The 9,072-nt window shown below is 46.8% G+C and overlaps 1 protein-coding gene across 1 annotated transcript in view; it reads left to right on the top strand.

Moving 5' to 3' along the window:
* Positions 1-1,885: 1,885 nt before the first annotated feature.
* Chrna9 (cholinergic receptor nicotinic alpha 9 subunit) overlaps positions 1,886-9,072 on the top strand; it is a 10,319-nt gene continuing 3,132 nt past the window's right edge. The window contains exons 1-4 of the mRNA XM_005359277.2: positions 1,886-1,949; positions 2,207-2,352; positions 3,457-3,611; positions 5,599-6,131. Coding sequence (XP_005359334.1) covers positions 1,886-1,949; positions 2,207-2,352; positions 3,457-3,611; positions 5,599-6,131 — 898 coding nt within the window. The remainder of the gene's footprint in view (positions 1,950-2,206; positions 2,353-3,456; positions 3,612-5,598; positions 6,132-9,072) is intronic.

The following is a 9,072-nucleotide window of genomic DNA, read 5'->3' on the forward strand; positions in this document are numbered from 1 at the left end:
CATCTCACTCCCACCAAAAAAAAAAAAACAGTTAATTGACCAATTAGTTAAGTGTTAGCTTAATTGGCACATTGTTAGCATTAAGAGGTGACCATCAGCTTTCTTCATCATTATTATTAGTAGTATTATTAATTCTAAGGGACCCACTGAATGAACAGAGTGGAGCATGAGTAACCAGAATCAGCTACTAGGGCAGCTGGTACCCAGTGTTCCCTGAGCATCAGTTCCCAGAGCCTTCTCAGAGGACTGTGGGGAGTAAAAAAAAAACAGGAGGTCAGGCAGAAAGAGTGTTAGCCCGCAAGCAAAATATCACTTCCTTGCATCCAAAGTCATACTGTTAAAAACCAGGGCAGGCACGTTCATGTTGTGAGCATAATAATTCAGGTAGGTGGCCTGGATCCCATCACTGACCAGTAGGTGCTAGAAGCAAGCCCACGTGCATCTTGGGACCTTGGCTTCCCCATAGGATAATTCAGGGTTAAACAAAACTGCCTTGGACACTGGAGAGCAGTGGTTTGTTGAAGGAAGCGTGGTCCCAGGGTCTAGGACTTGTGTCATTGGATGACTGAGACTGGGCTGAGAGGGAGATAATGTCTTCTCAAAGAGTAGAGGTGGGTGGACAATTAGAAACCCTCTCAGCTGGCGGCTTGGGTGTCTGTTCCATATGGGAGGTGTATTCCTCAACAGGGATGGGGTGACTCATCAGCTACCTGTAACCTGATCGAATAGAGCTATCTCATTTCCTTGCTTTGACTCTAGGCAGCCAAATTATCGTAATTTGGTTTCCAATACAGCTTCCTTAGACAAGAGAACAGCCGTGAACTCCCAGACTACAGATGCAATTGGAAATTGGTGTGTGTGTGTGTACAAAATTAGTTATGTGAAAAGTGAATGAAATTATATAAAATAGCGTTTTAATGAAACCTTTTCATTGAAAAGTGTGGTGATAGCATATGGTTAGAAGCTAGTCTCGCGGGTTCTGGTTAGCCTTTGAACCCTTTGTTGTAAGTGCTGGCAAAGCCTGGTTGACTCCGTAAATGGAGACATTCTGAATCTACGAAGCTGAGCTGAGCTGTAAATCATTAGCGCGTCCTCAATGCTGTCCCGGCTACATAGCTGGGGAGTGGTAGCTTTGGGGGACAGGGCTTGTTTTCCTTGTCAGTTTGCTCAGGAACACTCTAGGAATGACCAGGAAACTTGTCCAGACTTGGGGGCCAGTAAAAGTTGGAGTTAGTCACTACAGCCAGGTGTCTGATTCCAGCTCGAATTGGAAACAGTGCAGCTCTTCTGGGGTCAGTGTCGACTCCCATTCAGCAGACCGTCACATGTATACTCTTGCCCATTTTCTCCGTAAGGTCTGTGCCCAGTGGGACAGTGGGAGAAGTGGCCAGAAACAGGGAGGGAAGAAACTCAAACATTTACTTGTTCTAGAGACAGGCAGCCCCGTCTCCTTCAAATGCTACTGGTCTCTGGATGTCAGCTTTGTGTCTGTAGTCACTTAGCCTCCCTTAGACTCTGCACCCAAACTGAATCCGCTGTGGCAGGTGTAGCAAGCCCCCATTTTGCTAACATGGGGTCTCTAGGCATCAAGTGTGCCCTTGGTTCCTGCTTCTACCTTTTCTTCTTTGGTCTGGATGGAGGGTAGCTGTGCGCTAAGAGGGTTCTGTGCCCCAAGAGCAGCACTGCCTAAACCCCACCCCACCCCCAGCTCCTGCCATCACAGTTACCAGAGCTGCAAGTCTCAGCTTACATGGCGGGGAGGGGGCAGGAGCAGGGGCAGGCAGTCTCCATCTCCATCTGTGGCAGTGAGGGCTCTTTGTGCCCTTCATAGATGGAAGTGGAAGTCCTCATTATCTAACTGGGGCGTTCTAGAGTGTGGAAAAAGATGAACCGGCCCCATTCCTACCTCTCCTTTTGCTGGATGTATTTCGCTGCTTCTGGACTCAGAGGTGAGAGTCTAGTACCATGCTCCCCATGGGCTCCTCTAGAGCCTTCTCTTTGGTAGAAGATGGGGTAGGGTTGGAAAGACAGGAGAGCCGATGTCCGTATCCCTTTCTTACTCACGATGATCAGAGTAGGTAGGACCAGCTAGAGAAAGAACTCACTGGAACGAAGTTGTCCCTAGCTGATGTGGAGCCCTCCCCCCATTGCTATCCCAGTGATGTTCTTGTTTTGAAATGCTGATCCGGGTCCTTTCTTTGAGCAGCTGGAGAAGCAGCAGATGGAAAATATGCTCAGAAACTGTTTAATGATCTTTTTGAAGATTACTCCAATGCCCTGCGTCCAGTAGAAGATACGGACACGGTTCTGAATGTCACCCTGCAGATCACACTTTCTCAGATCAAGGACATGGTGAGCGGCACGGGAGGGTGACACTTTGGAAAGAGCGTTTGCTTCTAAAGGGGATGTCTTAAGGGGACCACGGGAGAGAGTGACATGGGCAGTGCTGGGTACAGCTTGCAGGAGGAGAGAGAGCCAGGAAAAGGAAGCTTTCTACTAAATGAATCATTTCACCAAATGCCTTCGAATGTCACTAATGCTGCTGGCACCTACAGTTCTGGCCAGGAGCACTAGCAGTCTAGAGCAATCAAAAGAAACAGCGTTGCATGTGCTATGATTCTATTCATGAAGTGTTCAACATAGGTCTGTCCATTCAGACAGAAAACAGTGTTGGTTGCCAGGGACTGGTGGAGGGACCAACAATTGCTTAATGGCTATGTTGTCTCTCTTAGGTGTGATGAAAATGTCCCTGAGTTAGATAATTGAGATGATTATACAGTATGGTAAATTACCGGGAGCCACTGACAATTATAAAATGGCTAAAATGGAGCTTTTTAATATCTTATTTTAACTACTTGTATATGGGTGCCTGTATGTTCTCTTGTGTATATTATTGCAGTGACTGCAGAGGCCAGAAGACAGCATTAGAGCCCCTGGTGCTAGAATTATAGGCAGTTGGGAGCTGCCCAGCATGGGTTCTGTGCACTACACTTAGGTCTCCTGTACATACACTGAACTCCAGTCTCCTAACATAGTACTTAGATGTTATGTGGATTTAATCACAATTATAAAAAACATGACATGGCTGATTTCCTGCATATAAATATTTAATTACACACTGTTATGAGATTTGAATGATGTTTTCTTTTGCATGAGGTAGATATTTCCCAATTCCTGGCTCAAATGTATTGGTAGTTGATCCATTTTCAGAGAAAATTGAGCAGTTGATTCATAGAAAGATATAAAGTCTTAAATACCTGTCTCTTTTACCTTCTGCACACCCATCAAGGAGGCATTAGGTGTAGCCTTGGTAATCCATCAACCAGATAGAATTTTGAAAGGTCTCATTTGTGGGTGGAAAGAGATGGGCTTCCTTGAGATTCCTGCTATCAAGAATAAGTGTCCCGCAGCTGAAAATCTATACCGGATAAAGTGACATCTGGCTTCGTTGCTTAGGATGAGAGAAATCAGATTCTGACGGCCTATCTGTGGATCCGCCAAACATGGCATGACGCATACCTCACATGGGATCGAGACCAGTATGATGGGCTAGACTCCATCAGGATCCCCAGTGACCTCGTGTGGAGACCCGACATTGTCTTGTACAACAAGTAAGTACACCTCGGACCAGATGATTCCCTGCCACGAACCTACAGATTTAGTAGAAACCTCAACATGATATCAAGGGGACATCTAAATTACACATGAAATATGAATCTGTGTTCCTAGTCCAACTCTCAGATGATAAGAGTATCAGCTCCGGAAAGCCTAGAGTTGGAAGGAGACTATCAAAGTCTATACTCCCCCTTTCAGGTGCAAAATCGGAGGCCGTGTTAGTTTCCTAAGAAACAAGCTCTAAGCACAGACTGGGGACTTGAAGAAGAGACACTTGTCAGCTCACGCTTTTGGAGCAGGAGAAGAAAGTGTCAGTGGGCTTCCTACAGGAGCCTATTCCGTGCCTCTGCCCCAGCTTCTAGCATTTGCTATTCGCTTGAGGTGTAGAAGCAGCACTTTGATCTTTGCCTTCATCTTCACAGGGTGGGGCAGGGGGCATCTCCCTCTGTGTGTCCTATGCCTGAATCCCCTCTCTTGGACCCCCTGTTCCAGCCTGATGAGCATCTTAACTCATGGCATCTGGGCACCTGCCGTAACCATTCCTCCTCCCCTCTCCTTCTTCTCTTCCTCTTACGAGGTTTGTATGTTGATGGTCCTTTGTTTTTAAAGACAGGATCTTGCTGTTTTGCTTGAGCTATCCTGGATCTGGCAATCCTTCTGCCTCAACCTCCCAAGTTTACCACCATTCCAACTGAGCTCTGTTCTTCCATAAGCTCGCATTCTGAGGTGCTGGAAAGCTAGGACTTCAACGTAAGGATTTCTGGAGAAACGATTTAACCTGCTCATGGTCCAAAGATTATGTGGCAGAAATGCAACCAAGATTCAACAGGATGGGCCACCTAGAATTGTCCAGTGGGTTTCAGACTATAGAGTCAGGAGAGGATGGAATCTTGGGACTGTTTTGACTCTTTTCTCAGAGTCAAACAGGCCTGCGTACACAGGTATGGTTCATGTTTCTCAGACTGTAAAGTATACTTGAAATTACCTACAGTTCCTGATAAAACCCAGACTTGAATTCAGTAGCTGCAGAGTGGACCTGTTGTCCATTCCTCATTTTAAGGGAGCAGGAAAATGTCTCCCATGCCTTCCAAACAAGCTAACATTTAAGAACTGAGACTTTATTACCCTGCTCTACCTTCTCTCCTCCTTCTCCCTCATTCCCAACCCTCTTTCCATGATGAGTCACGGGATCCATCACCGCTTTCATCCACAAAGTAAGCTCTGAGAATTCTGTTGATATAAATGATCCTTCAGTGTTTTCTGGAGGTTCTACCAGTTCTCCCCGGGGAACAAGCAGAACAAACAGGGCTCTCCCTACCCTCTTGGCTCTACTGGGCGCCGCAGTGCACAGCTTTGTTGAAATTCTTCTTTGCACGCATACACAGCCGCTAAGTTAAACCTGCGCCAGCGACTCTGTACTAGAGCAGCAAGCTACGCGCTCACGAGCTCATACCAACAGTACCTCTGCCTTATAGTGACAGTGGAGGAAGACCAACTCCCTAAAGAAAGTAGAGGTCTCATACCTAGAAGCAGTAGGGGCCGATGTTGACAGAGTAAGAGAAAATACCCTGGGAAATAGTGAACATCTGTAATATTACAGATGAGTGACTTTTTCTTCTGTGTTTTCAAATGAACACACTCACCTCTGAGGGCAGCAGCAAAACCAGAGAACCAGATCTTAGCCCTGACAGACTGCCTTCTTTTCTGGATGTTTAGATCATGGGCAGCAATGACATGGGATGGAAGGAACCTAGCAGAGATGCTTTACGGAAGATGGTAAGGGAAGTGGTCCAGATCGGTTGCAGGAGGTGGAGGAGAAGGTGCCTTGGAAGTGACTCCAAACTCACATGCTAGAGGGACAGAGAAAGGGGACCCACTGCCAAAGATGCTGAAGTCATAGACACAGGGTGATGAACTGTTCAGGGGTAAGTCGGTAAGGCTCCTTAGCAAGCACCTGTAATTGTCTCCCCATCTGCCCTCCAGGGCTGACGACGAGTCTTCAGAACCCGTGAACACCAATGTGGTTCTGCGGTACGATGGCCTCATCACCTGGGATTCACCAGCCATCACCAAAAGCTCCTGTGTGGTCGATGTCACCTACTTCCCCTTTGACAGCCAGCAGTGTAACCTGACCTTTGGTTCCTGGACCTACAACGGCAACCAGGTGGACATATTCAATGCCCTGGACAGCGGTGACCTCTCTGATTTCATTGAGGATGTGGAATGGGAGGTCCACGGCATGCCAGCTGTGAAGAACGTCATCTCCTATGGCTGCTGCTCGGAGCCGTACCCAGACGTGACCTTCACCCTGCTCCTAAAGAGGAGGTCCTCCTTCTACATCGTCAACCTCCTCATCCCCTGTGTCCTCATATCATTCCTTGCTCCCTTGAGCTTTTATCTCCCAGCAGCCTCGGGGGAGAAGGTCTCCCTGGGAGTGACCATCCTCTTGGCTATGACTGTGTTTCAGCTAATGGTGGCAGAGATCATGCCAGCCTCAGAAAACGTGCCTCTGATAGGTGAGTGTATGTTTAGCTTTGTAGTGGTTGGGAAGGTGTGCATGCTTCACATTGAAGCAGTTGGTCGAATGTTTCCACAAATCCACTCAGGGCCTGCAGATGGCATCTTTGCCTATAGGTATGGCTGTTGGCATCAAATGGTTCTTGTGATCTCCGGGTTTACAAGGGAACAATTGTTTATTTTATGGTTATCTAACTTTGGATTTTGAGACAGAGTTTTATAGTGTAGCCCAGGCTGGCCTCAAACTTGTTATTTACCCAGGAAGGAACTGAATCTTTTGATCCTCGCTCCCTCCACCTCCTGAGTGTTGGGATTGCAGATCTGTTCCACCAAACCCAGTTTACTTGGTACCTTCGTGCAAGGATCAAATCCGGGGCTTCATACATGCTGTTCACAGTTCTAGGTCTTTCTTCTCCAAAGGAGGCATGGCAGCTGTGACAGGAAGATGAGCCGGAGTAATGTAACCTGCAGCCAAGGGTTGAAGTGGAGCCTGAGGCTGCCATGAGACCTGCTTCTCCATCTACTTTGTTCTGAGACCCCTCCACCACCTTTGACACCTCCTGCCACTGCCACCAAGGAGACCCCGCCAAGCTAATGCCTCAACTGGTTGCTATTATAGATGCTTACTGGAACCCAAAGTAAACCTCATTTCAGTTTCTTAAGATAAGACACAGAAGTACAGGACTCAGGGACACAGAGAACACTAGTCACTGGGTGCTGTGTGACCCTTTGTTCACTACAGAATCCATTTATTCAACATTCAGACAGTGATGTATATCAGTTTCTATGGAAACATCTTCCCTTTTTATTTTTGTTTTTTTTTGGGGGGGGAACAAGATCTCATATGGCTCAGGCTGACTCGGAATTGGTTCTGTAGCCAAGGTTGTCCTTGAATTTCTGATCCTTCTGCCTCCACCCTCCCAAGTGTTGGGATTACAGATGGCGCTGTCACACCTGGATACCTTTTCCCTTTTATGTCTCTTTGAGAAAACACAGACACACATAGACACACAGACACACACAGAGACAGACACATACAAACAGATACATACACAGGCACATACAGACACAGATACACACAAGACACAGACACACACAGAGATACACAAAAACACAGATACACACAGACATAGACACACACAGATATACACAAACACAGATACACAGAGACATAGACACACACAGACACACACAGATACACACAGAGACATACATAGATACACACAAGACACAGGAGACATGCACAGGCACAAGATACACACACAATTTTTCCCCTAAAATAAACACAGGTTTTCTTCCCCACTAGTAAAGGAAAGGTATAGGTATCTGGTACCTTAATTACTTCTCTGAAGACAGAAATGAGTGTCATGGTGACAGACACCTGTCACCCGGCACTCAGGGGGGTTGAAGAGAGACTGGGAGCTCAAGGCCTGCCTTAACTACACAATGCAACAGTGACACGTGCCCCTGACAATGCTGAAGCATGCATGGGCTACACGTTTATGTTGGGTGTCATGGTCTGAGTTGACGAGGATGACTGACCAGGTCTCTTCCTCAAGGAAGAGATTCCAATAAGATGTGAACTCGGTTCGCTGGATTCGGACTCCAGAGTGTTAACCATTACACCACGGGAGCTGGTGCCAACTACGCAATACCCTTACTCAAAAAAACCCAAAACCAAACCAGAAATGATAACTCTGCAATGAGATCACCAACAGGTCCCTCTCTTTGTTAGCGGTGACATTCAATCCCAATTGATGCATTTCTAAAGAGAGATGACTCACAGCATTTGGGGAGCATTAACCCGTTTCTATGGTAATGTGGGACTTGTCTTTCTAGAAGGTGTATACACGGATCTTGAGAACATTTGTTAAAAATGCCAGCATTTTATTTTTTATTTGTAGCACCTGTGAAATGGGCTCCCTGCCTTTGGTTGTCATTGTTATTGGGGACAGCATCCCACCATGCAACCAGGCTGGCCTTGCACTTGGATTTTCATCTCTCAGCTTCGCGAGTGCTGGAACTTTGAACTCCCAATCTCTCCCTCCCCGGCTCTGTCTCTCCTCCACCTCACCCTGTGCTTACAGATTGAACCCAGGACCTTGTGCGTGTTAGGCAAGAGCTACAGTCCCAGCCTTTTTGCCCTCACAGTACACACACATGTTTACAAGTAGCATTTTGTGCATGTTCCTGGCCCGTGTTAATCTGGCATTTTTAATAAATCATAAGTGGATGGTAAACATTATTATGAATGCCGTTCTGGGATGGCTAGCTGTGCTGAGCTATCCTAGCCTTAGAACAAGACTGTGTTTGCTTCAGGTCTGGCTGGACTGAGATCAAGGCCGCTGCTGCCTCAGAACACCGGGAAGGATTAAACATAGCGAGTCAAGACTGTAAATTCTGAGCCAGGTTTAGCGTTTAGAATAGGAGGTCACAAGGAGCCATTCCTGACTTGTGGCAAGGCCAGAACTGCCTGGTTAGCAATAGCCTAACCACAATAAACTTGGAACTCCACGACACTAAAACAGCCTTTCTGTCCCCGCAACTCCCCACCACACAGAAGCTGCCCCTGGTCTGTGCAGCTTCTCTCTCTGTCTGGCCAGCTGCAGCTGCAGATCCGTATCATCTAACAAGCTCTACTAGGCCTTCTGTCGTTAGCAAACTCATGCGCGGCTCCTTTGTCACAGGCCTGCCAGTGCTGTCCGAGGCAAGGCTTTATCAAGCCTCCTGTCAGCATTTATAAGATAACTGTGTGAATTTTCTCTTTTACCCATTAACACAGTGAATTACACCAGGCTTTCCCGTATCGAATTTTGGATTCCTCAACCAGAACCTCTTAATCATGATTATTTCAAGACACTCTGGGGAGTGGGGATATGTGTCAATGGAGGAGCACTTGTCTAACACACAGAAAGCCCTAAATTCAATCCTAAATACTGA

This window comes from Microtus ochrogaster, linkage group LG1, assembly GCF_000317375.1.
Source record: "Microtus ochrogaster isolate Prairie Vole_2 linkage group LG1, MicOch1.0, whole genome shotgun sequence".
NCBI classification, from domain to species: domain Eukaryota; kingdom Metazoa; phylum Chordata; class Mammalia; order Rodentia; family Cricetidae; genus Microtus; species Microtus ochrogaster.